General features: G+C 42.6%; 1 protein-coding gene across 1 annotated transcript in view; it reads right to left on the bottom strand.

Moving 5' to 3' along the window:
* Positions 1-11,420: 11,420 nt before the first annotated feature.
* Positions 11,421-27,926, bottom strand: part of LOC138945878 (mucin-16-like) — a 24,311-nt gene continuing 7,805 nt past the window's right edge. Inside the window, exons 11-25 of the mRNA XM_070317399.1 lie at positions 27,813-27,926; positions 26,625-26,692; positions 25,345-25,473; positions 24,371-24,603; positions 23,599-23,711; positions 22,924-22,997; positions 21,533-21,674; positions 20,878-20,953; positions 19,292-19,404; positions 17,706-17,782; positions 16,923-17,152; positions 16,054-16,169; positions 15,573-15,634; positions 14,780-15,039; positions 11,421-13,438 (exon numbers count right to left, since the gene is read on the bottom strand). The exon at positions 27,813-27,926 is cut by the window's right edge and continues 2 nt beyond it. Of these exons, the coding sequence (XP_070173500.1) occupies positions 13,260-13,438; positions 14,780-15,039; positions 15,573-15,634; positions 16,054-16,169; positions 16,923-17,152; positions 17,706-17,782; positions 19,292-19,404; positions 20,878-20,953; positions 21,533-21,674; positions 22,924-22,997; positions 23,599-23,711; positions 24,371-24,603; positions 25,345-25,473; positions 26,625-26,692; positions 27,813-27,926 (1,986 nt within the window). The 3' untranslated portion in view covers positions 11,421-13,259. The remainder of the gene's footprint in view (positions 13,439-14,779; positions 15,040-15,572; positions 15,635-16,053; positions 16,170-16,922; positions 17,153-17,705; positions 17,783-19,291; positions 19,405-20,877; positions 20,954-21,532; positions 21,675-22,923; positions 22,998-23,598; positions 23,712-24,370; positions 24,604-25,344; positions 25,474-26,624; positions 26,693-27,812) is intronic.

Here is a 27,926-nt window from a genome sequence, read left to right as displayed (position 1 = left end):
ATCGCATTTTATACTCAGTCATAACTATTTATTCTCCGCCATATTTGTCTTATTTACATCGTACAAATGCCCTTACAGAAACGTCTTCTTCGAGCAATACCACAGACAGAAAGCAGACGACACCTCAGAAACCGATAACCGTTCCCACCACGACCCCAGAACCGTCCCGCGTGTGTAAGAAGGGAGAGAGCGGTACCTACCATCGATTCCCAGGGAACTGTTCCGTTTTCTTCCAATGTCTGGACGGTACCGCCATTACTATGGGATGCAAACACGGCCTCCTTTTCGATTTAGACCAGAAGATGTGCGTGCCGGAAGTGACGGGCTGTGACGCAGTCGCGGAAGATGACACGTCCTTCCTTGACGTTGACCCAGGTTAGTTGATCTGTTTGATCTGTTCGTTTGGTTGGGTTGGCTGGTCGCAGGGTTGGGTTGGCTGGTCGCAGGGTTGGGTTGGCTGGTCGCAGGGTTGGGTTGGCTGGTCGGAGGGTTAGGTTGGCTGGTCGCAGGGTTGGCATCTTGGACACCCGGCCAGTACTGAAACTGGCCTTGGCAGGGAACGATTCAAGGGGGGGCAATCTCAGTCATCTCAAAGAGGGAAATCCAAACGTAATCCGCCTTGTTCGATTGTATGGGCTTGGACGATATAGAAAAATAAGAAAAGCAAAAGCTGGAGTCAGTCTGGACAAAATTGCTATCAAGAACGCAGAATTGGTTTTTTCTGAGTTTTTGTTGTTGCCGTAAGCGCCATGTACTGAAGCACTGAATTTCTCATAACTGCTGTTCACAATGCGGTCGCAGTGAAACCAACAAGGGGCCTCACTCTGGAAGAGTTTCCTGCTCCGATAAACATGGCGCTTACGGCAACAAAAAAAACTCAGAAAAAATCAATTCTGCGTTCTTGATAGCAATTTCGTCCAGACTGACTCCAGCTTTTGCTTTTCTTATTTTTCTCTATCGTCCAAGCCCATACAATCGAACAAGGCGGATTACGTTTGGATTTCCCTCTTTGAGATGACTGAGATTGCCCCCCCTTGAATCGTTCCCTGCCAAGGCCAGTTTCAGTACTGGCCGGGTGTCCAAGATGCAGGGTTGGTGGCTTATTGTTGTTGTTTGTTTGATTCATTGATTGATTTATGGCTGTATGGTGCCCATTAGTCGTGAATTTGATCGTGAGGAGACTGGAGGGCTCTGGTATGAATTGGGGGGGGGGGGGGGGGTTAGACTTCATTCAATGCACGCTTATTTTAGAGTTTGGGGTGCCCATTAGGCCAAACAAAAAAAAATGTTTACGGTAACCCGACCGACCCTATTTTTTTCGCGCGACCCTAGACTTTTTTTGGGGGGCATTTGGGGAAAAAAAAAATCTTTTGTTTTTTTTGTGCAAAATAACGTAAAAATATGGTTTTTTGGAGAAAAAAAAATCCCGACCTACCGACCCTATTTTTTTGGCCTATGTTACCGTAAACAGACCTTTTTTTTTGGCCTTAGTCGTGAATTTGATCGTGAGGAGACTGGAGGGCTCTGATATGAATTGGGGGGGGGGGGGGGGTTAGACTTCATTCAATGCACGCTTATTTTAGAGTTTGTTCGTGGGTGTGTTTCTCTAGTAGTTCGGGATTTAGCGCAGAAAAAAGTGCATCAGACGGGGACCAGCGACGTGTCAGACGTGCACACATCGCTGAAATACACGTCAACTCACACACGTCATCATCAATCTATTGATAATATTAATATCAGCATTAATAAAATAAAGTCCTGCGACTTGTAGGACGTGCGCGCACTGCTGAAATACACGTCAACCCCCAAACGTAAATATTAGTACTGTATTATGTTCTATTATAGTTGACCTCCAACCCTGCAAAACCAAGGGAGGTGACTACCACCCCCATCCCCGGGCCTGCAACCTGTACTTCCAGTGTTCGATGGAAGGGTTGTCCCACCTGCAGGCCTGTCCCAACGGCTTGGTCTTCAGCACCCGCTTCAACACCTGTATCAGACTAAGAGACAGGTCTCAGTGTCCGCAGCCGTAGCATTCCCACGAAGCTATCGGGGACCCAAACACTGCCGTCGGACTGAATTTTTCTGATTCCGAACAGTGTCAGTTTACCACACAATGTCCAGAGAGCAGCAAGTCAACCTCATCAGGCTGCGTACTGGCCACAACAGGCTCCATGCTCACATGAACCGAAAGTTCAAGCTGGCGCCATCACCAACCTGTGCCTGCGGTCAAGAAGACCAAACAGCGGAACACATCTTACAGCGATGTCCCTTACTAGATGAGGAACGGAAAGAAGTGTGGCCGTCACCAACTCCCTTGCAGACCAAACTATACGGCAGTCGACAGGAGTTGGAGAAAACGACAACATTTATCACCAGTGCTGGACTGATCGTGTAACCTCTGCGAACGCCAAGAAGAAGAAGAAGAAGAAGAAGATGCCTGCAAGTTGACTTATGTTGAGTTGTCTAAAGCCGATATTGTGACTGTGTGTTTGAGAGACGGTGAAATCGTCAAACATTGTCTTAAATATCAGAGGGCTAAACCCCAAATCATGCCTTGGCCATAACAACGTGTATGATCAGACACAAATCACGATGACCTCGGACACTTTGACATTTATTTGGCCTTCGAGGTTGAGAATTAGAAAAGTCGCCGGAGGTATGATTATGCATGAACGCTTGGTGAATAAATCGTGCTTGATCACCTTACGAAAACATCTTTTGGGCCCACATCTTGTCCAGGTATAGTTTGTGAAATGTATACAGATTGACATGAACTGTGTGCCTAGAATGAACCAGCTCATCCGAGTTACGTAGCTGACAGTTTAGATGAATGGAACCTAGAAACTTGATACTAAACGATTCTTCTTCTTCTTCTGCGTTCGTGGGCTTAAACTCCCACGTACACTCGTGTTTTTTGCACGAGTGGAATTTTACGTGTATGACCGTTTTTTACCCCGCCATTTAGGCAGCCATACGCCGTTTTCGGAGGAAGCATGCTGGGTATTTTCCTGTTTCTATAACCCACCGAACTCTGACATGGATTACAGGATCTTTTTCGTGCGCACTTGGTCTTGTGCTTGCGTGTACACACGGGGGTGTTCGGACACCGAGGAGAGTCTGTACACAAAGTTGACTCTGAGAAGTAAATCTCTCGCCGAACGTGGGGACGAACTCACGCTGATAGCGACCAACTGGATACAAATCCAGCGCGCTACCGACTAAGCTACATCCCCGCCCATACTAAACGATAACAAAGAATCAAGCAAAAGTCCCAAGCGATACTATTAAAACTCCGACGAACTTTCAAACACTAATATGTAAGTAATTCCTGAGACAGGGAGCATTTGATGGAGGGGGCGTGGAGATGGGGTGGGGGTTAATGGGGGAGGGGGGGCGAGGGGGGGCGAGGGGGGGGGGGGGGTTGCTAGCGCAAAGAACGCATCACAGTCTCCAAGCTTAAATATATGGAATGACCTTGATGAGCACCTGAACAAGGGCATGTGAAGTTTGCACTTACAGAACGCGTGTCTTTCGACAAAGGGTAAACGGAGTAACAAAAATGTTATCTATTCAGTGACATTTTCTGTGCAAAGTACTGACCTTCAGAGACGGCAGATCATAATGCAATGTGTTACTGATCCATCCAGACTGGAATTCCGCTTATGCAAAAAGAAGACCTTGTTTGAATCAGATATGACATAAGAAACATGTTATTATTCAAGAATCAACTCACTTGATATAAATCTGAGTCGTGCAAAACGGACTTTTAAATTTTAGAATCTGCATATTTTCATTGTTCAACGCATGGGCCCTTAGGGCAAAAAGTTGTATTTTAGTATAACAGTCGAGACTCTGTCTCTTTGTTATGTCTATAAGTTGATGTTCTCTATCTTTCCTAGCGAAGCAACAAAACATAGTATGAGCTGTTTCTTTGTCTCTGTAGTTCTACTGTGCAAATATTTCTTGTACATGAGCAATAAAAAAAAAACCCAACCAAACATAAACAAAAAACATGCGCACAAGAGTAATCTCCTTTCTGTCGAGACTTGAGAATGACAGGCTTGTGGCATGTTTAAACCTGTGCAAATCTATCCGTACTGTCAGAATTAATTGATGTCTTTATTCCAAGCGTTCACACCCCCCCCCCCTCCCCACACCCAAGCATATCATTGCAGAAACCGTGTGATATTGTATGGTATCAAATCCGTGTCTCGATAGTGCTTTAGGACATATGACACAGATTGCCCTTCGCTAATAGTTGCTAACAATTTGCCTGTGAAATTTCAGAGTGTGTTGAAACAAGTGTACACATTTTTTTTAGACAACCCTACCGGGCATACTTTATGATACAGGCTTTTGAATATGATGGAATGTCAAGAATCATACAAACTTCAACCGCACGATATTTTGACTGCGATGATATATGCAAATGAATTCGATTCAGCGTAATAATCGAGTTCAATTCGATAGTCTGCCGGACAAAAGTATTTGCTTATCGCTGGCTAGTTGCCCAAGGGTACGTGTAGGGGCGACACTCTGACTAGACCAACTCCGGAAATAACTGAAAGAGTGAGTACTTTTGCTTTAAGTGAGGCAAGCTTTCATCACGTGCTCCTTGTCCACGTGTTTCAGACACACCCCTTTTGCTAGTCACTGGCTTATTAAGTCACGTGGGAAAGTATTCACACTTTCACAACACATGCAAAACCGACAGAGTTATTTCCGCACATCGTCTATTTCATGGACACATTATTCGTATTATTATGTGATCACAACAATTATGTAGAGGTGTTAAAAAACTAACACTTATATTAGTAAATACATTTACTACAGTGTTCCCATTGGAACACCTTGTAATTTCCATGTGGCACGCTTCTTAACAATTCACACTGTGTTCAAAGCTGGTCACAGTAAAAGCGTGTTCAAAACTGGTCACAGTAAAAACGTGTTCAAAGCTGGTCACAGTAAAAGCGTGTTCAAAACTGGTCACAGTAAAAGCGTGTTCAAAGCTGGTCACAGTAAAAGCGTGTTCAAAGCTGGTCACAGTAAAAGCGTGTTCAAAGCTGGTCACAGTAAAAGCGTGTTCAAAGCTGGTCACAGTAAAAGCGTGTTCAAAGCTGGTCACAGTAAAAGCGTGTTCAAAGCTGGTCACAGTAAAAGCGTGTTCAAAGGTAGAACACTGCTGTTTAGAGTGTACTTAAGGCTAATCAAGTGCTAATATAATACAAAGGAGTATATATTAGTATAATTACACGCTTGTGGTAGGTTGTAACCATCCTGAACTCAGGTCAAAATGAGTTCGGCTCATTCTCTCCCTGATGACAGGATGCCTTGAGTTTCCTTGTCTGGCAAGGAAACCGATATTTTTTTTTACATATTTAGGGCTTTTCGTAATGTGTTATTGATATATAAAGCAGATTCGCGATCGTCGATAATGATTTTTCATGGTGTTTTGTCATTACATCTAGTCAAGTTTTGACTAAATGTTTTAACATAGAGGGGGAATCGAGACGAGGGTCGTGGTGTATGTGTGTGTGTGTGTGCGTGTGTGTGTGTGTGTGTAGAGCGATTCAGACTAAACTGCTGGACCGATCTTTATGAAATTTGACATGAGAGTTCCTGGGAATGATATCCCCGGACTTTTTATTTCGATAAATGTCTTTGATGACGTCATATCCGGCTTTTTGTAAAAGTTGAGGCGGCACTGTCACACCCTCATTTTTCAATCAAATTGATTGAAATTTTGGCCAAGCAATCTTCGACGAAGGCCGGACTTCGGTATTGCATTTCAGTTTGATGGCTTAAAAATTAATTAATGACTTTGGTCATTAAAAATCTGAAAATTGTAAAAAAAAAATTTTTTTTATAAAACGATCCAAATTTACGTTTATCTTATTCTTCATCATTTTCTGATTCCAAAAACATATAAATATGTTATATTCGGATTAAAAACAAGCTCTGAAAATTAAAAATATAAAAATTATTATTAAAATAAAATTTCCGAAATCGATTTAAAAACAATTTCATCTTATTCCTTGTGGGTTCCTGATTTCAAAAACATATAGATGTGATATGTTTGGATTAAAAACACGCTCAGAAAGTTAAAAAGAATAGAGATAAAGAAAAGCGTGCTATCCTTCTCAGCGCAACTACTACCCCGCTCTTCTTGTCAATTTCACTGCCTGTGCATCGAGCGGTGGACTGACGATGCTACGAGTATACGCTCTTGCTGTAAAAATGCAGTGAGTTCAGTTTCATTCTGTTAGTTCGACAGCTTGACTAAATGTTGTAATTTCGCCTTACGCGACTTGTTTTTAAATATATGTAAGACAGTTTCAAGCGAGCTATTTTTCGCGGCTGTATTTACTGTGAAAACAACTCTAAATATGGTAAAAGTGTCACCTGATAATCAACCGTTTGGTTTCGGCGGTCTCCTTCCGGCAGCAGTCCCAAAATGTCGACTTGTTTTGACCTTAGAACGATGTCTTTATCATAACTGTGAAGAACAGAACGGAGATCACTGTCGAAGTCGGCCAATCTGCAATCATTTTCGTCTCGCGAACACTGATCTCAAATTTAGATCAGTGCTCGAGAAAACCGATATGGGAGATAACTCTGTATTTTTGTTTTGATAGATTCGCGTAGGACTGTAGCGTCCGGTCAGGGAGAGAATGAGCCGAACTCATTTTGACCTGAGTTCAGGATGGGTTGTAACATGTATTATAAATCCTCTTTTTCCGAAATCGAAACCTTTGCCCAGATTCATCGTCGCATTTCCAATTGCGGGAGTACACTAAAGCAAATCTTTCTAAATGAATTGATATTTTCTCATTCAGTAATTATTCTCCTGACGGTAAAGGGTATGAGTTTTCTCGCCAGCTCCTTGTCATCAAGCTACTGTAGTAGGGCTCCCCACGGACGCCCCTTCTGGAGAGTCCCGGGACCCCCACTTTCAATCATAGTTTTTAGAGGGTCCATGGACCCCCACTGCAGAGTTTTAGAGGGTCCCAAGGGTCCAAAAGCCGAAAAGTCCCGGTGTACTTATCAAACATTGTGGTCACGCATAGTGTACTGTGTAAAATTGTTGACGACTGCAGTCTGAAAAAGTGTCTACGGTACGCAAAATAAAAGAAATTTAGCACGTCCCAGGACCCGCTCTTTTAAAGTTTAGTGCGTCCCAGGACCCCCTCCATAAATTTCTTGTACGTATTTTCGCCTTCTAGTGCGTATAGGACGCAGGGACGCGCACTTTGGGGAGCCCTGCGTAGAGTAAAGGCGATGGTTACTGAGTAGAAATATCCATGTTTCATTTGGAACAACCTCTGTGTGCAGCGTGCTTTGCTTCGCAAAAAACGGTATTTTTGTTAGTTTTCATCAACTTCGTTTAGGTTGGGATTTATTTATCAACATGTACAGTAATAAACTTGCGCTAAGTTTCATGTTTTGCTTTGGTGTGTGTGTGTGTGTGTGTGTGTGTGTGTGTGTGTGTGTGTGTGTGTGTGTGTGTGTGTGTGTGTGTGTGTGTGTGTGTGTGTGTGCGTGCGTACAGGAAGGACACACACGTGGATCCATACTGATTTCGATTTTGTGCAGAGCTCAGTTCGACGTGAAGTAAAACGGACAGACTTTAACGCACATTGCGAGGTGAACACAGGATTTCTTCTCTGTCTTTTGTGTTTCTTTAAATGTGTGGGTGCAGCAGTACATTCGAGAGGTAATGGTGCCACACAACAGGTTTGAACACACATACGTCTTTACACCAAGACACTCTCAGACACACACACACACACGCCACACTCAGACACACACACACAAACACACACACACAAACACACACACACACGCCACACTCAGACACACACACACAAACACAAACATTAACTCAGAAACACTCGCGCTTGTGCACACACACACAAACGCGCAGACACTAACATTCAGACACACACGCGCGCGTGCGCTCACAAACAGCCGTTCACGCGCACACACATTCACTCACACACGCACAGACACACACACGCACAGACATACACACACACACAGAACCCCCACCCCACTCGAAGAAGTGCTAAACAATTTTTTTCTTCACGCACCAAACAAAACCGAAAAGACAAGTTATCTATATATATATACGACGTGTGTCTGTGTGTGTGTGTGTGTGTGTGTGTGTGTGTGTGTGTGTGTGTGTGTGTTCGCGATGCACGGCCAAAGTTCTCGATGGATATGCTTCAAATTTGGTGGGCATATTCAGGTAGACCCCGGACACAACCTGGTCGATGAGAATTTTCAACACGTGCTCTCAGCGCGCAGCGCTGAACCGATTTTGGTTTTTCGGTTCATCTTCCCAGATCCATTCCCAGTAACTCTTCCTTATCTTCTCCAGTGTTTTGCGTTTATCTCCCTTCCTTCGTGTGGCGTCAATCCATATCCCCGTTACTATTTTTAGAAGGTCACTGTCCACAACGCTTTCATCCCGGCGAAGCCCCGTTACTATTTTTAGAAGGTCACTGTCCACAACGCTTTCATCCCGGCGAAGCCGGGTATTCCTCTACTTCTTCCATTCGGCTCTACTTCTTTCCGGCGAAGCGGGTATTTATTTTAGTATTATCATATATGCGCTATAGATCTGTTCTTTCCATTGACGTCAGCATGGTGTCTGGTCGTGATTTTATCTCTGTTAGACATGTGTGCTGAACGCCAGTGGCAAAGATTTCATCTGGTTCTGTTCGGACAAGCGAAAATTGATTTTTTTTTTTTAATTTTTTTTTAGGGCGAAGCATTGTCTCAAAACGAAAGTGATAAGAGTTGTCCGTCCCTGACATAACCCGCGGCGCTGTCGGCGGGTAGTTCCTCTTGTTTTGTTTACGTCCAAATTGGCTGAACGAGAGAAGAAGATTAGTGGTGGATGGAAACTGTGTCTGCACTTCAAACAAGAAATTCCTCCGATAGGAACTACACCCCCGTCAAAGGGAAATAACCTTCTCAGTTGGTGGCAGTGAGAATGGTTATTTCCCTTTGACCAACGGGGGTGTCCGTCTATACCAGGCCTTGTATAATTTTAATCCACCAATAACTCCCTAACCGTGTGTTTGACTGGTCCCAATGTTTGTAAGGACCGTCTCAGGAATGTATAGAACCTGTTCACCAAGTTTGGTGATGATCGGTCCGTTCATTCTTGAGATCTACTTGCGAACACAAACACATCGAGTGAAACCTATACACACCCCTATACCGGGGGTGTAACTACGCGGTTAAAGCAGTTGAAGGGCAGATTGACATGCGGTTCCATTTTGCAAACACAAAACGGAAACTACCTGCCGCGGTTCCAGGGGCGCAACACAAGGCCTATCGCGTTAGTTTCGAGACAGTGCTAAACGTTTGATATTAATTGGAGGTTGACCAGCACGGTTGGCCTAGTGGTAAGGCGTCCACCCCGTGATCGGGAGGTCGTGGGTTCGAACCCCGGCCGGGTCATAACCTAAGACATTAACATTGGCAATCTAGTGGCTGCTCCGCCTGGCGTCTGGCATTATGGGGTTAGTGCTAGGACTGGTTGGTCCGGTGTCAGAATAATGTGACTGGGTGAGACATGAAGCATGTGCTGCGACTTCTGTCTTGTGTGTGGCGCACGTTATATGTCAAAGCAGCACCGCCCTGATATGGCTCTTCGTGGTCGGCTGGGCGTTAAGCAAACAAACAAACAAATTGGAGGTTCTGTACGAGGGAGAACGCAATAAACTGAAGTCGAGGGATATTGTCAGTTTCTTCGGCGAATTTGCCGAAATGACAAGAAAAGTTTCTTCCATGTTTGGGTGTGTTAGGCGGAACTAGGCGTCACTTTTCCCCCAACATTTATAGATATTAAAGTTTGGCATCTCTGTTCAAATGACGGCGAAAGGTTTCGGCGATTTGACACAAGTTTCGGGGTCTTGACGACTGCTTACGCCAACCGAAATACATTTTAACGGTAAACGTGGATCGGGCACGGTGGGCTGCGCTCGATTGAAAAAAAACCACCAAGTGTGCGTCAGGCCAAATAAAGATATATGTTGGTTTAGAGCAACGTGACCAAAAAAGATAGGGTCGGAAGGTCGTTTTTTTTTTGTTTTTCTTCTTTTTTTACATTTTGTCAAGTTTTGACTAAATGTTTTAACATAGAGGGGGAATCGAGACGAGGGTCGTGGTGAATGTGTGTGTGTGTGTGTGTGTGTGTGTGTGTGTGTGTGTGTGTGTGTGTGTGTGTGTGTCCATCTGTCTGTCTGTGCGTGTGTGTAGAGCGATTCAGACCAAACTGCTGGACCGATCTTTATGAAATTTGACATGAGAGTTCCTGGGAATGATATCCCCTGATATTGTTTTCTTTTTTTCGATAAATACTTTTGATGACGTCATATCCGGCTTTTTGTAAAAGTTGAGGCGGCACTGTCACACCCTCATTTTTCAATCAAATTGATTGACATTTTTGTAAAGCAATCTTCGACGAAGGCCGGACTTCGGTATTGCATTGAATTCAGCTTGGTGGCTTAAAAATTAATTAATGACTTTGGTCATTAAAAATCTGAAAATTTTAATAATTTTTTTTTAATATAAAACGTTCCAAATTTACGTTCATCTTATTCTACATCATTTCGTGATTCCAAAAACATATAAATATGTTATATTTGGATTAAAAACAAGCTCTGAAAATTAAAAATATAAAAATTATGATCAAAATTAAATTTACGAAATCGATTTAAAATTTCATCTTATTCCTTGTCGGTTCCTGATTCCAAAAACATATAGATATGATATGTTTGGATTAAAAACACGCTCAGAAAGTTAAAACGAAGAGAGGTACAGAAAAGCGTGCTATATGCAGCACAGCGAAACCACTACCGCGCTGAACAGGCTCGTTAGTTTCACTCCGTTATGCAATTCATTGAGAACTTGAGCAGATATGGCTCTTTGAGTGGAGGACCCCCTCAAAAATGGCCGCAAAACTTGCCTTTTTTGGCCTCTGAAACGGTTGACCCCTACCGCCTTTGTCAAAAGGCTACACAAAGACTAGAGAAGTAAGGTGCATCAAACAAAATGCTCTGAACTGGAAATTGAATGGCCTTTCTAACAGTAGTCATAAGTGTTTGGTAAGTGCACATTCTGATTTTTTGCAGATTTTAAAACACGGGGCTATGGTTTTTGTCAGGTCGATTTTTGGGGTCACCTTGTTTGACAGGCTGTAACGGGATGCCTATACAAATTACCACCGATCGAACAAATGATATGAACGGTGGACATAATTACCTTTTCCAGCATATAAAGTTGAACTAAAATGGATTGCGTTTTACCGCTTTTGTTAGCGTGCGAAAGTTGTTGCAATAATATTTTGGCCAAGTTTAGCATACTGTTAGTGTAAATGTGGGCTTTGTTGCTCCATTGTTAGTTACACCCCCGGTATAGGGGTGTGTATAGGATTCGGTCGATGTGTTTGTGTGTTTGTGTTCGCATATAGATCTCAAGAATGAACGGACCGATCGTCACCAAACTTGGTGAACAGGTTCTATACATTCCTGAGACGGTCCTTACAAACATTGGGACCAGTCAAACACACGGTTAGGGAGTTATTGGTGGATTAAGATTCTACAAGGACTTATAGAGGGACATATTAATGGTCAAAGGGAAATAACTTTCTCAGTTGGTGGCAGTGAGAATGGTTATTTCCCTTTGACCAACGGGGGTGTTTTTCCTACCTCGGAGGAATTTCTTGCTTAACATGTTATCACAGCGAGCACGTATGCATGTTTGGATTCGTGGATCTAAAGAACAACAAACACATATATTAAGAAATACTCAGAACACAACCAACAGTTTCTCCTCGCTTTTTTTTCAACAGGAAAGGAAATATAAACTCCTTTCTTTAAATAAAAGCACTACATTTTCAATTCATAAGAGCAAAATGAAGCCAATCAAATATTATTTTTAATTATTCTTACACAATATAGATTAGTATTTTCTTATGCATTGAATAACTCACATCCTTCTTCCCATTTAACTCCCATCTTTCCCATTTAGTCGACTACTTAAACCCATAAATCTGCAATAATTTGACGGATTTCTAAATATACATGTCAAATTTATGTTACACTGAAGCCTTTAAAATGTACATACTAATTCTTGGTTTACTGACCAATATCCCAGAACACCATTGTGTTTTCTGCTTCATAAACACCATGGACGTTTAATGAATTATTATGTGTGTGTTTTGGGGAAACAAATGTCAGCTAACAAACAAACAAACAAACAATTCAGCAACAAATACACAAAATATGGCATATAAGCAAATGAAAACAAAAGCAATTATTTGCTTCACAAACTATGACAATTTTTAAACAGATTTTCTACATTCTTCAATAAAAAAATGTGTACACTTAAAGTTTAGACTGTAGACAAAGTCAACGTTACGTTCTCGCATGAGAAATTCATAAAATACTCAAACAAAACATCTCACTACAGTCAAACTTGCCCTGGCGACCGTCTCTCAGTAACAACCCCCTGCCCACAACGACCGCCGCTAAAGGTACCAAGGAGGTCATTTCCCAATATCATTCACATTCCGATATCGACCACATGTCTATAAACGATCAAACATGGAACAAGGGACTGCAGGTGAGAGAAATAGAACAAGATAAGGCCAAAACAAAAAAAAATAGGTCTGTTTACGGTAACCCGACCGACCCTAGTTTTTTCGCGCGACCCTAGACTTTTTTTTGGCATTTGGGAAAAAAAAAAAAAATGGTTTTTGGGAGAAAAAAAAAGGAAAAAAATCCCGACCTACCGACCCTATTTTTTTGGCCTATGTTACCGTAAACAGACCTTTTTTTTGTTTTTTGCCTAACAATAAAACTGTACTCACCAGAAAACAGCGACAAGATTACAAACACAAAAACCGGTTTCGACTTATCGTCTTCGTGACGTCAGCACAGCACAAGTTACACAAATAATAATAAGCTAATCAGAAGAGTAGACAGAAAGAGGAAATGAAGAGAAAGAGCACAGAAGAATACCGACAGAGTTTTAACGTGTATAAACAGACATAGTATAAACGATTACTTTAATTGGGTGTTAGTTATTGACAAGATCGACTATGCATCAACCAAATAAATCTTCCTTGACAATTATGCAAGTTAACGAGAGGTAACAACATTATTTTCTTTGTTGTGAAAAACACACACAAAAACCTAAGAACATTCAGATTATCATTATTAGCGCTATTGATATCATTATCATCCAGGCAGCGGGGTGCACTCGAATCCCGGTGTGGGTGTCTTGCAGGCCATGTCCAGAAACACTGACCCCGGTCCGCAGGGGATCTCTATAGGCAGGTCACCGGCACACTGCAGGAAGCGGTCACACAGCTTCGGGTGGCGGTAAAAGTCTCCTCCCAGCAAGCAGGGGTTGGACGCTGAAACAAAATAATGAATTGCATTAGAGATCTATACGAAACATTTCCTAATCCTAATCCTAAACCAGATAGACTGCTAACGTTCAAGAATCAAATATCCAAAGCACACACACTAATCTAAGTTGTTCTTTCATTGGTCACATAATGGTCTGCAGGGCCGGACCAAATGAGTTGTAAGGGGGGGGGGGGGGTTCTTCCTTTTTTGGGGGAGCAAATCAGCGAAGTGGCGAAGCCACAAGCGCGCACCTGCAAAGCAGGCGCGCGAACCAGGGGGGTCCGGGGGCATGCTCCCCCGGAAAATTTTTGAAAAACGGTTAAAATCTGTGCAATCTGGTGCATTCTGGGCCTTGTTTTGAGGGTTAAGAGCAGCATTGTTTTGGTGCTAAAACTAGTAATAAAAAAAAACAACACTCAAAGCAAGGTACATGCTTTTTTCAGGGGTGGGGTTCCGGAACCCCTGGAACCCCCCCCCCCCCCTGGGTCCGGCCCTGGTCTGTCTGCTCCACTGGGTTGATGTACTTGTGAATGTCAGGTTTTGTCCAAAATTAAACATTCCAACTAGCCTCTTTTTCTTTTTTCTTTTTTTTCTCTTTTTTTTCTTTTTTTCTTCTTTTCTTCTTTGTGTACAAAATGTATTTTTTGACCTCCTATGCTGGACATTTTTTTTTTTTTTTTTTAACGCCCAGCCGACCACGAAGAGCCATATCAGGGCGGTGCTGCTTTGACATTTAACGTGCGCCACACACAAGACAGAAGTCGCAGCACAGGCTTCATGTCTCACCCAATGCTGGACATAGGCTTCAGACTGTACAATAATTCTTTTGAACTAATTTTAAACATTCGCATTGGAAAAAATGTCTGCAGCATGTAATGATATAAACACACATTAAATACATGTCATGTACATTGATCAGGTTTTCCCTTCATCAAAAAGGATCCATTTGAGCACGACAATCAATTATATTTCTTCCTCTTTTTTCCTTTTTTTAATTCTTTTTTATATTAAAAAAATCCTTTATTTTTGTTATTATCTTTTATTTTTTATTTTATGGTTGGGAAGACGCTGTAGCGGGGCCTCTAAATCAGTAAAAAAATAAATTCATATGGACAGACTTGGTATCTCTATTTTCCACAGTACATGAGACTGGAACAAACAAAGAACATCAACAACAACAACTGAACGTTTACTTATGTCAAGTATTTACGCTGGTCAAAAATACCTTACATCCAGTTTAAGCCATCATGTAAACTACCGCATGTCGGTAGTGGAGATAGCAGGTCCAGTTCTCTGGTTCAGAACCAACAACATTACGACCAACAACACCATTAAAAAAAACTCACGTCTAGTAGGGGTAGGCGGGGTGCTAGGAGTCGTAGAGGGGGCGGTTCCGGAACTTGTGGTAGCCTTAGCAGGTCCAGTCCTCTGGTCAAGCACCAGCGACTCCTCATAGATGTAGAACTTGCCCATCTTCAGGCCGATCACGTTGCCAAAGATCTCCCAGTCGGGGCTCTCCAGCATTATCGTGTCCACCTCGTAACGCAACGAACTCGTCTGCTGGCCGCTGAATTTCAGCTCCGCTTCTATGGTCAGTGGGTTGTTACTGGAGAAGAGCAGAAATAAGATATCAAATGTAATGGATAGATGCCGATAAGTATAATAAAAACAACATCGCCGAACAATGCAATGTCCACTTGAAACGTACAGATTTTGTTTGCTGTCCGCTAAATTTCAACTTCTACTACGGTCAGTTGATTGTACGTAGCTGAAGAAACAAACACACAACAGAAATAGCCTAAGATGGTTCTGGATGATTGATGACGTCGCCGAGAATCTGGCGGGCAAAACTGCCATACACCTACTGGCCCGTTCGAGCCTACGATTGTGCGCGTGATCTGCAGCCCACGAATGAATACAAAGAAGAGGAAGTCACACAGTAAGCATACGTCATCATATATACATTGAAACCAGATCCTAAACTGTTGACAGATTTTTTGGGGAGACTTATTTGCCCCTTGCATCACTCAGTTACGAAGGGCACGCAACGCCACTTGTGATAAAAGCGCTAAAACAAGGGGCATAAAGAAAGACAGTGCGCGCGAGCATGTGCCACGAAAGGAAAATACAAATACTTACTTGATTCTCAGCACTTTGCATCCGATGTAGTCTTGCTTCTCTGCCTTGATCCATCTCGACACCTGGAAACAACGTGGCCGGTTTTTTTTACAGGATCACACACACACACACACACACACACACACACACACACACACACACATACGCACTCGCAAGCATGCACGCACGCACGCACGCATGCACACACATACACACACACACGCACGCGCGCACACACACACACATACACACTCGCAAGCACGCACGCACGCACGCACGTACGCACGCACACATACATACACACACACACACACACACACATACATACACACACACACACACACACACACACACACTCACGCACATACAAACAAAAACACTCAAAACACACACAAACACACACCCCACCCCCCTACACACACACATATACACCGTCGCATATCTTCATATCCATGCAGCATAGGATCACACGCACATTCTTCTGAAAACAAAGCACACTTACATCGTCACAGAAAGCATTGACCATCTGCTGATAGTAGGCCGAGCTAGGGTCAGCAAACTCCTGTGTCCAGCTGGGTGTCAGAGCTCGTAGTTTGATCTCCACGTACGTGTAGACAGCTGGAAAACATTCAATGTCATGTATTTTGATTTCATTGTCCAAGGGACACAACCACCTATTATTGAAACCAATAAGGTTGATGATTATGTCCCATCAATTTATTTTTAGATCAGTGAATGATAGTTGAGGATTATGTTCCTTGATATGTTTCTTGAAAAGACAACATGACGACAAATTACCCATGGCAACCTGGCACACAACAACAGCTTTTGAAATATATGACACAGAAAGAACACTTACGTCTGTTAACCGTATGAAAGAACATTTAATTCTACACACACATAAATGATATCTTTATCTTACTTATAGTTATACACCCTGCGTGGAGTCGACAAAACGTTGTGTGTAAAAATAACATGTTATAAAGACATTAGAAAGTAACGACCCGACAGTGTGCAGAATGTATCCGACTGTCCTGCTCAGGATGCGAGAATGCCTGTGTGTCCAAGATAATGGGATCGTTGGATTACATAGAGCCTATCGGTATTCCAAGTCAGTTCTCACAAGCTCTAGCACATTTCAAAGCAGAGCAAAGCATATTGTACGGCTATCTCGCGAAGGCCGAAGATTTTAGTTCTCGCGACTTTTGAAGCAAAGAGCAGGTCTCGCAGATTTCTCGCGAGAGCTGCTCGGATGCCGAAATGGTCTATCAACAAAGAAACTTGAGGCAGCAAATTATGACAAGTAAATGTACATGTACATTGCACATTGATATACACACACAATGTCTACGTCATTTTACTCTCGCATACCTGGTATTGGAGTCGTGGTGTAGGGGTACGCGTGAGTAGACAGCATGTCCAGCATCAAGAAGTAGCGAGTGACGTCAGCGGTGCTGGTCACCATGACGTCACCGATGGGGAAGTATGTCTCGCCCTCCCGCTGCTTGGAGAACACTATGATCCCGTTCAGACGTTCTGGGTCGATGACGTCAATACCGTTGAACGTGATGGTAAACGTCACCGAGGGAGAGGGTCCATTGCTGAAATGACGTCAGTTTGTTATTGGAACTTTTAATTATTGACAAAACAAAACATTACATTAACGTTTACATTTACATGTTTTTTCAACAATTAAACGTTCCAAAAACCATACCATTCTTGTTTTAAGATTCTGAATTTTGGAACGTTTAGTCTATCCCAGTATCTGTTTTGGGGGTTTTAATGTAAGTTTGAGTAAGCAGAAACAGCTGTTGGTTGGTGCAATGACGTAAGGTAAGATTAGGCGCAGAGAGAGCTGTTTGTTGGTGCAATGACGTAAGTTAGGATTAGAGCGTAGAACAAGTTATTGGTTGGTGCAATGACGTAAGTTAGGATTAGGGCGCCGAAAGAGTTGATTTTTATGGGGGGGTGTTTTTGCTTGTTGTTGATGGGTTTGTTTCTTGTTCTTGTTGGGGATTTGTTGTTATCTCTAATCTACAGACACATAACACAACAGGCATAACATTGGACTGATGAGTTGTCAGCTGTAGGAATGACGTTTAATGTTCAAATACATCAAATGGGGCCCACGTGGGGCATGGGGATGATATCTACCTGAACTTGTTAACGTAACAGCCCAGGAAGCGTTCCCTGACATTCCTGATTCCAACGTTCGAGAAGATGGTGTCAATCTGAAACAAAAACAGTTTTCTAGCTGACAATTAAATGTGTCATATGATCGCAGTTGTGTAAGATTTCGTTCATGGTGTTATTGGTTGGGGCTTTTTCGCGAGTGATCTAGTGACAAAACGTTCAGTGACAAGCAACGAAATCAATGTAGAATTTTCATTTGCGGCACCTTATTTGCCAAATAGAATTCAGACTCTGTTTCTCTGTAGTCTTGCCGACGGAAATCGAAATTCCCGCCTTTAATTTAAACACAAATAACCTTGCTAAGAAAGATAATATTGTAGCACTACATAAAAACGTTCATCTTTCAGGCGTTGAAATGCAAATCTGTTTTACTTTTTCGTTTCTTTCGCAAATGGAACGAAGAAAGGACTCCACGCCTAAAGAACTCTAGTCAGACCAACTATACATTTCTATGAGGGATTGACTCCAGTCGCATTTGTGCCTTGGGAACAATACCGTTCTTAGGAAAGCCATCTTTTAAAGGAACGTTCCTTGTTGTGTGGACCATCCTTTAACGTCAGCACAGATCCCCCCAAGCGAGCTTCTTCCTGTGATAGTAGCATCCTTCCGCTTGGACACATACCAAAACTCTACATGAGGATTTGTGTTTCAACATGTATTATAATTGCAATTAAATCTTGATTTAGTTTGATGAATTTCTGTTTTAATCATGTGTGTAAGTCTCGGTGTGCAATTTCGTCAATCTGCAAAATTAATTCAGCACAACAAATCAAACATTACTCTGTACAGAAAGCAAACAGGTTGCAGCTATTTGCTATGTGTCCAAATTGAAAGATGCTCTTATTCAAGGTAAACGCCTAGACAGATCTGTGATGGTTGACTTGATGGTTGACATGATGGTTGACTTGATGGTTGACTTGATGGTTGACATGATGGTTGACATGACGGTTAACTTGATGGTTCACTTGATGGTTGACATGATGATTGACATGATGGTTGACATGATGGTTGACATGGTGGTTGACGTGATGGTTGACGTGATGGTTGACGTGATGGTTGACGTGATGGTTGACGTGATGGTTGACGTGATGGTTGACGTGATGGTTGACATGATGGTTGACATGATGGTTGACATGGTGGTTGACATGATGGTTGACATGATGGTTGACATGATGGTTGACATGATGGTTGACATGATGGTTGACTTGATGGTTGACATGATGGTTGACATGATGGTTGACATGGTGGTTGACATGATGGTTGACATGATGGTTGACATGGTGGTTGACATGGTGGTTGACATGATGGTTGACATGGTGGTTGACATGGTGGTTGACATGATGGTTGACATGATGGTTGACATGATGGTTGACATGGCGGTTGACATGGTGGTTGACATGATGGTTGACATGATGGTTGACATGATGGTTGACATAATGGTTGACATGATGGTTGACATGATGGTTGACATGGTTTTTTGACATGATGGTTGACAGGATGGTTGACATGATGGTTGACATGACGGGGATGTATTTAAAACAACTCACATCTTTGCAGAACTCAAAGGATCTTGTCTTGAATTCGTAGGACGTCTTGTCCAACAGGGCCTGAGTGAAGTTACCGGGAAACATGCTGTACCTGTGCTCGTAGGCGATGGCGTCTGTTGGGTGTAGACAAATGTTTTATTCTTTTTATTCCAACACAATCATTTCACAAAAAACGTTAAGAACGATTGCAAACAAAAGTTCTTATGAACACGTTACATTGATTTTAGTTTAATACAAATTACAACCGATGCACATAACTAAAAACAATCAGAAATTAATTACCTGTAAACTAGCCACTTTGTGAACTCGCCATGCATTATCTGATACTGAAGCTAATGCACACAAAATATGAAGTAAGTTGATCAACAGATGTAGACGTTATTAGCATTTCTGTGCTGAAACAGCCTCGAAAATGTCGGCAATTTACGAAGTTTACGGCAGTCCTTGTGTCTTTTACCCCAACTTGAAAAACGTTTGACATATCTGCAAAAATTACGGCAATAATTTCATCGATTTCGGCGTTTTGACTACTCCTTCTTTTTCTTCTTTTTCTTCGTTCATGGGCTTAGACTCCCACGTTAATTCATGTTTTTAGCACGAGTGGATTTTTACGTGTATGACCGTTTTTACCCCGCCATTCAGGCAGCATACGCTGATTTCGGGGGAGGCATGCTGGGTATTTTCGTGTTTCTATAACCCACCGAACTCTGACATGGATTACAGGATCTTTTCCGTGCGCACGTAGTCTTGTGCTTGCGTGTACACACGAAGGGGGTTAAGTCACTAGCAGGTCTGCACATAAGTTGACCTGGGAGATCGGAAAAATCTCCACTCTTAACCCACCAGGCGGCAGCGACCTGGATTCGAACTCACGACCTCCCGATTAAGAGGCCGACGTCTTTCCACCACGCCACTGCGCCCGTCTTGACTACTCCAATCGACACGCCAGTTGTTACATTCCTTTACATAACGAATAACATGGGACTGGGTGGCCGAGTGGTAACGCACTTGCGCTCGGAATCGAGAGGTTGCGTGTTCGACCCTGGGTCAGGCCGCTATTTTCTCCCCCCTTTCCTAACCTAGATGGTGGGTTCAAGTGCTAGTCTTTCGGATGAGACAAAAAACCGAGGTCCCTTCGTGTACACTATATTGGGGTGTGCACGTTAAAGATCCCACGATTGACAAAAGGGTCTTTTCTGGCAAAATTGTATAGGCATAGATAAAAATGTCCATCAAATACCCGTGTGACTTGGAATAAAGGCCGCGAAAGGTGAATGCTCGCCTAACAGGCTTGAGGTTTGCTGGTCGATGTGAATGCGTTATATATTGTGTGTAAAAAATGTTTGTTTGTCTGTCTGTCTGTAAAAAAATTCCATTTCACACGGCAGAAATTAATATGTAAAGCGCGGAGAGCACAGTTAATTGTGGTTCGCGCTATATAAGCTCACCATAATAATAATAATAATAACTAAATCGTCATAAGCTGAAACAAGTGGTGCCGATGGGGTCTATGTCGACGAAAAGAGTGGGTTCCTCTAGAAATAAGGAAAGTCAAAAGTAAGTAAGCAGACCACAGGTTAACTGACCAAAGAGGTTCACGGTGGTGATACTCGTGTCGTTGTGGATGTAGACTGAGTCCAGGTCAATCAGCAGATCTCCAATCTGTCCATAAAGAACAGAGAACTCAGTCAACGTAAAGACATAAGACATGAGACAACTTTACCAACTTCCACAAGAAGTTCGGGCTTGGTTTAGTGTAATACACACAATCACATAAAGTTACATACATGGTACGCACATTAATGATAGTATTATCTCGTCAGAATAACATACTTTAGACATTTTATCAGGCAAACGTGTTGAACCATATAAGAATATTAACATAAGATACTAAGATAATCCTCTAGCTAATAAAGTTTTAAAGACTTATTCACATTACAAACAAACTACATCTTATTACATTTAAACACCTTCCATATCTTATTTCTTCTTCTTCTTCTTCTTCTCCTTCTTCTTCTTCTTCTTCTTCTCCTTCTTCTTCTTCTGCGTTCGTGAGCTACAAACCCCACGGGGATTCGTAGGCACGAGTGCATATTTACAAACATGTATGGCCGTTTAACGCAGTCATATTCCGTTTTCGCGGTAATATCTTATTTAAATCTGAAAAAAAAGCTTTGCCTAGCAACGTATTCCAAGCAACGAACCTGGAAATGTGTTAAAAAAAAGTAAAGGTGGCCATACCTGGTAGACCATGAGGTTGCCCACAGTGTGTCTGATGGCGTGTTCCTTGATGAAGGAGATGACCAGTCGCTGGACACGGTCAATGTTAAGGCCTTCCAAGGTGTCAAACTGCAGGCTGAAGTTCACGCGCATGGGCTGGTTACTGAAACATAGACCTCTCAGATGACACACACATGAAGAAACTATTACTGTTTTATGGAACGTTTGACAAGACCAAATTATGGTCTTTCCACAGCCGTTAGCAGCTAAACGTCAATCTGACAATAAAACATGGGCCACTTAGATGACACACGAATGAAGAAACTATTACTGTTTTATGGAACGTTTGGCAAGAACAAATTATGGTTTTTCCACAGCCGTTAGCAGCTAAACGTTAATTAAACATGGGCCACTCAGATGACACACAAATGAAGAAACTATCACTGTTTTATTGAACGTTTGACAAGACCAAATTATGTTGTTTCCACAGCCGTTAGCAGCTAGACGTCAATCAAACATGGGCCACTCAGATAACACAGATGAAGAAACTATCACTGTTTTGTTTTATGGAACGTTTGAGAAGACCAAATTGTGATCTTTCCACAGCCGTAAGTAGCTAAACGTCAATCAAACATGGGCCACTCAGATAACACAGATGAAGAAACTATCACTGTTTTGTTTTATGGAACGTTTGAGAAGACCAAATTGTGATCTTTCCACAGCCGTAAGTAGCTAAACGTCAATCAAACATGGGCCACTCAGAAAACACACAGATAAAGAAACTATCATGTGTAGTATGTATACGCTGCGGTAAAAAGACACATTCATGTGTGTGGAATGCATGCGTTTGCACATAATTATATCAAGAAATCAAGCCTAAAATAAAACCCACATTCCAATCCCGATCCCTTCCTCCTAAAAACATACACATTGCACGATCAAAACCACTCACATAAGTTCGTAAATTTGAGGGACCGTGAACGCTACATCACTGTTTTATGGAACGATTGAGAAGACCAAATTATGCTGTTTCCACAGCCGTAAGCAGCTATAGACGTCAAGGAAACATGGGCGACATAGATGAGAGAGACAACTGTAATCAAAGATTCCCACAACAATAGTTATTTGATATAATAAGACAAAACTAATTTATCTCGGTTATTAAATTAACCGTTAGACGTTAGTAGTTCGTCATCGAAACAAAGACCCAACAGAAGAAATGTTCACAAATACAGTTACAGAATCCCAAAACAAGAACATTTGCTTTCATATTCAACGTACGAAGAAGACAATACAATTTCTCACGACCCTAAGCAGTTCGACATTGGCAGTCCGCTTCTTGTTGCAGATGTTAATAATTAACACATCAGCTAGGCAATGCTGCAGATGTCAAAGATTAAAAACACACTTACTTGAACTTCTCAATGTTGCACCTCATGTAGTGACTGAAGTCCTTGTCTGTTTGGCCGGGGAGAAACTCGTTCAACTGTAATAAGAGTCACTTGTGTATTGCAATGCTTCAATCGTATTCTCAGGTTCCATGTGATTCGTTCCGCACAACTCTCGCTCACTGTTGTTGTCTATATCTAGAACGCTTGCTTCATTTTATTTCTTAAATCACTTAATTGTAGCAATGAAAACGGAAACAACATAATGCATATAGAGCCCATGACAGGCCGGGAATGGGAGGGGGGGGGGGGGGCATGGCTTGTTGAACTAAATGTGTGATTTTTGGTGATCTAGGCAGCCGTGAAATACCATGCAACAAAATGCCAAGGAATAACGCAGCACAATGAAAATTATATTTTTGCAAACCTATTCTATCGTAAACAGCAAGAAACATTGCATTTGAGGGACGGTGTGTGGAATTGCGCATGTTAGCAATGTAACGTTTTCGTGATTCGAAGCTTGTTGCAGGTACAAAGTCTTTTATTGTACTCCAAATGCATAATTCAATGTACAATCAAGACACGGAGCTTCTCATAAATGTCCACGTTAATCGACATAAATAATGGCATAAATCAACAACACTATTGGCACAACTGGGCTATATACGTCATAGTGAAGGTGACGTCACCAGTACCTACCTCAGCACAGAAGAGGTTGTTGTGACGTCGGAAAGGTTCAGAAGTCGTGACGTTAAGGTCTGGAGTCCACGTGATATTCTCCAGCTCAAAGGACATGCGCAGGTAATAGGTAGCTGCGTGCACAAAATAGGACAAGTTAAGATGTCTAAAATAATCACAGGTAAAATCACACAAAAACTAATAACATGTAACAGTATTGTGTTTCGTAGGTGTTACGTTAATTGTAAAGCGCGGAGAGCACTGCATAAATCCGCGGTTTGCGCAACACTGTTTACAGTAATACTACTTTTTTTTTTGTACATCGCCATGGGCCCTGATTCGAAAGGGGCGATTATTGATAATAACAATAATAACAAAAAATACACTTTATTGTCGATTAGAATATAACATTAAAATTGAACATTTTCTTTGACACGCCTGTTAACGATCATAACTTGAACACTTCATAAGAATTATTAGGACATTTACTGTTAAGAAAAAACCCCACATGAAACACTTTGGTTAATAAGTGAAAATTATTATCACTGGTATTACTAGGGACGGACACGGGTCAATTTTATGTACACATTCATAGACGGTGTCCATGTATCACCCCCGTGTTACCACTGTGGCACGTGACAAACTCGGCCATTCTGCCATAAGCGCAGGTGGTACGCACACAACTGGGCGGTGCGACTCTGTTGCTGCTGGCTTGCCACTGGGAGGAAGCCACCCGAATTTCCCAGCGATGGGACAATAAAGTTATGAAATAGAAAATGATGTGAAAACTTACGATCAACTGTGGTTGTGGAGGGAGTAGTGAAGATAACGGTCGACGACTCCATGGCCGATGACGTGGGCGTGGGGCGGATGGTGGGGGTGAGGGTGGTGGGGGTTGGGGTGTTCGCGTAGGTGGAGCTGAGGGTCAGGGTCGGCAGACCGGAAGCCCTGGATGTGCTGGGGGGAGACACCTCGCTCCAGTCCGTCAGGATCAGATAGAGCTCCCCCACCCTGATCGTCACGTAGCTGATCACGTGAAAGATGAAATAAGATGAGATTAGATTAGATAAGATCAGATAGATAACCTTGCTCCAGTCCGTCATGATCATTTGATCGTCACGTGTCTTATTATGGGAAGATAAGATGACATTAGATTAAATAAGATCTGAGCAGAGCAGATAAGATAAGATACCTTGTTCAAGTACGTCAGGATCAGATACAGTTCACCAACCTTGATGGTCACGTTTTCTGATCACGTGGAAGATGAAATAAGATGAGATTAGATCAGATCAGGGCAGATACGACCAGACCAAATACATAAGAGAACTTGCTCCAGCTCGTCAGGATGAGATACAGTTCAGAAGACACTAAAGAAGGCGGCATGTGTTAACGTTGATAGACAGGCACATCATAAAGTACAGACTCCAAGTTTTCAGTCTCTAGGCTATATCTTTACTCTCGAAGATGACAAAGGATGCCACCCAGGATACAGACAAGGTCAGTCAAACTAAAGAGAGTCTCAACTAGTTTAAAAGGTCTACAAAAAGCTGCCTTGTAAACAGGAAAATAATTCTCAAGAGCATACCATGAGACGTCAACAGTAAGACCCTGTCACAAACAGCTCTCTACATCTACAACTCAGAGGTGTGACGTCTAAACGTTTAAGCTAAAAATAGCTGAAGGTTAAAGGCCGGTCGGCAGACAACTCTGCAGAGCAGCTTCTGTTAAAGGGGGACTACTGCGTCATGCTCTCACACATGTACTAACCCGTCTCTGATGATCTGCGGTTCCTGTGCCAGCAGCGTGTCTATGGTGAGGTCCACCAGCTCCTGATTGTACGGCATCTCCATCAGCAGGGTGAAGGTCACTTTGTGCGGCTGGTTGGGCGGAGACTCTCTGTCACATAGTAAAGAAGGTGGTATGTGTTAGATTAAAAAAAAAAAAGAATTTTAAGTTATTGGAACTTTTAAGTATTGACCCAAAAAAGACGTTTGGCAATTTTTTGGAACGTTAGCGGTTTGTGGTATGTGTTAACTTTGACACAGTTATAAAGTAAAGATTCCAAGTTTCCAGTCTCCACGTCTTTACTCCATGACAAGATGACAAGGGAGGCCACCGATGATACAAACGGAGCTCGCTCAGCCTCGTATTCGTATACATGGAATTCCAAGAACAGAAGTGTAAAATATGGACATGAATACGGACCCCAGCCCTTCAACAGTGGGGTAAGCAAACGGTTCACTATGTAACAGAATATGTGACCCTCCACCACGGGATGAGTCGCATGTCACCTTTGCATGATTTTCATATGTTTACATTTTCCTAACGAGTTTTTTATGCCCTATCCAGTGGTGAAAACCGTTTTAGAAAAGAGCGAAAACTGTTTGAGTTATAAGCCTGTGACTAAGGTGACCCTCACACTGTTACCAGACACTCCCCGGACTTATATTAAGCCTAGCGCAGAACCGCGCGAGGTGACATGCGACTCATTTCGTGGTGGAGGGTCACATATATAAAACTCTCCAGAAAACATACTTTGCTTCACCTTTTTTCATGTTTGTTGATACATGTATTACTGTCTACTAATCAAAACCATGCACCAAACTAAACAAGGACCAACCACCATTGAAAAAAACGAGAATATGTTTTAGTTTATTCTCAAACCTTTGAATGTCAACGAGGTAAACACTCAATATTAAGAAATTAAGCACACACAAAAAACACAAAAACACATAATCAAACATCTACATTGCCAGGGATGGCCAAATCGTCCGCCCGATCGCCAGGGGCGAGTCAAATATCCGCTGGGCTAGTAGATACCGCCTGGCAGCTCGCCCGGCTGGCCAGTGAACATTCTGGTCCAATGCAACACTTTTGGTTGTAATATCGAGTTTCAAAGCCATATAAACACTGTAGATGCAGCAACTGTGGTATGTACTGGGCCAGTGAAATTTCTGGCGGGTAGTTACTCGCACGAATGGCGAGTTAGAATTTTGAGATTTGGCCATTCCTGATTGCACATAAAAATCATGACCAAAACTACTCACACAAATTCGTCAATCTGGCAAGTCCTGTAGTAAGAACTGAGTGTACTGTTCCGGTAAAACTGTTCAATCTGCACAAAAAAGTCAAAGACAAGGTTTTTTTTAAAGTCCATAAGAATGAGTAAACACACAACGCAATGCGCTTTTTTTTATATTATATAAATACTGAAAACAGCAATATACATGTTTCTTTTTAAATCAGCATCAGGCCAGCATTCTATTGCGCAGAACATGAGCGTGAAAGCACCTTTACACACTTGAACTGGTACATCTGTGACGAGAAGGACAGAAAACACAAAAAATGAGAGACGGATACAATACGCTACACATAGCCGTTAGAGAAGCAAACATAGACGGGCGCAATGGCCTAGTGGGTAAGACACCGGCCTCCCATGTTCGAATCCCGGCCGCGCCTGGTGGGTAAGGGGTGGACATTTTTCCAATCTCCCAGGTCAACTTATGTACACATCTGCTAGTTCCTAATACCCCGTGCTTACACGCAAACACAAAACCAAAAGCGCACGGAAAAGATCCTGTAATCCATGTCAGAGTTATAGAAGCAGGAAAAAAAACCCAGCATGCTTCTTCCGAAAGCGGCATATGGTTGCCTAAATAGCGGTGTTAAAACGGTCATACACGTAAAAATCCACTCGTGCAAAACACACGAGTTTACGTGGGAGTTTCAGCGCATGAACGAAAAAGAAGTAGAAGACACGAAACAGAGACTGAGACTGACACAATACGCTGAACATAGCCAGCCACAGAGAGCCAAACATGTAGTTTGTTTGTTTGTTTGCTTAACGCCCAGTCCACCACGAAGGGTGATATCAGGGCGCATCCTGAACTCAGGTCAAAATGAGTTCGGTTCAGAATGAGCCGAACTCATTTTGACCTGAGTTCAGGATGATCAGGGCGGTGCTGCTTTGACATTTAACGTGCGCCACACACAAGACAGAAGTCGCAGCACAGGCTTCATGTCTCACCCAGTCACATTATTCTGACACCGGACCAACCAGCACTAACCCCATAATGCCAGACGCCAGGCGGAGCAGCCACTAGATTGCCAATTTTAAAGTCTTAGGTATGACCCGGCCGGGGTTCGAACCCACGACCTCCCGCTCACTGGGCGGACGCCTTACCACTAGGCCACCGTGTTGCGGTGACTTCAGGTAGTCAGACAAGCAGACTTACATCAGCACAGAACGTGTCCTGCAAGTAGCGATACAGCTGTGAGAACTCGTAGTTGAGGTCGTCCGTGAACACGAAGTCGGCAAGCCCAAACTTCAGAGACACCGCTGTCATCAA

This window comes from Littorina saxatilis, linkage group LG13 (assembly GCF_037325665.1).
Source record: "Littorina saxatilis isolate snail1 linkage group LG13, US_GU_Lsax_2.0, whole genome shotgun sequence".
In the NCBI taxonomy this organism is placed as follows: domain Eukaryota; kingdom Metazoa; phylum Mollusca; class Gastropoda; order Littorinimorpha; family Littorinidae; genus Littorina; species Littorina saxatilis.
This window is presented reverse-complemented; position numbering and strand designations above follow the sequence as displayed.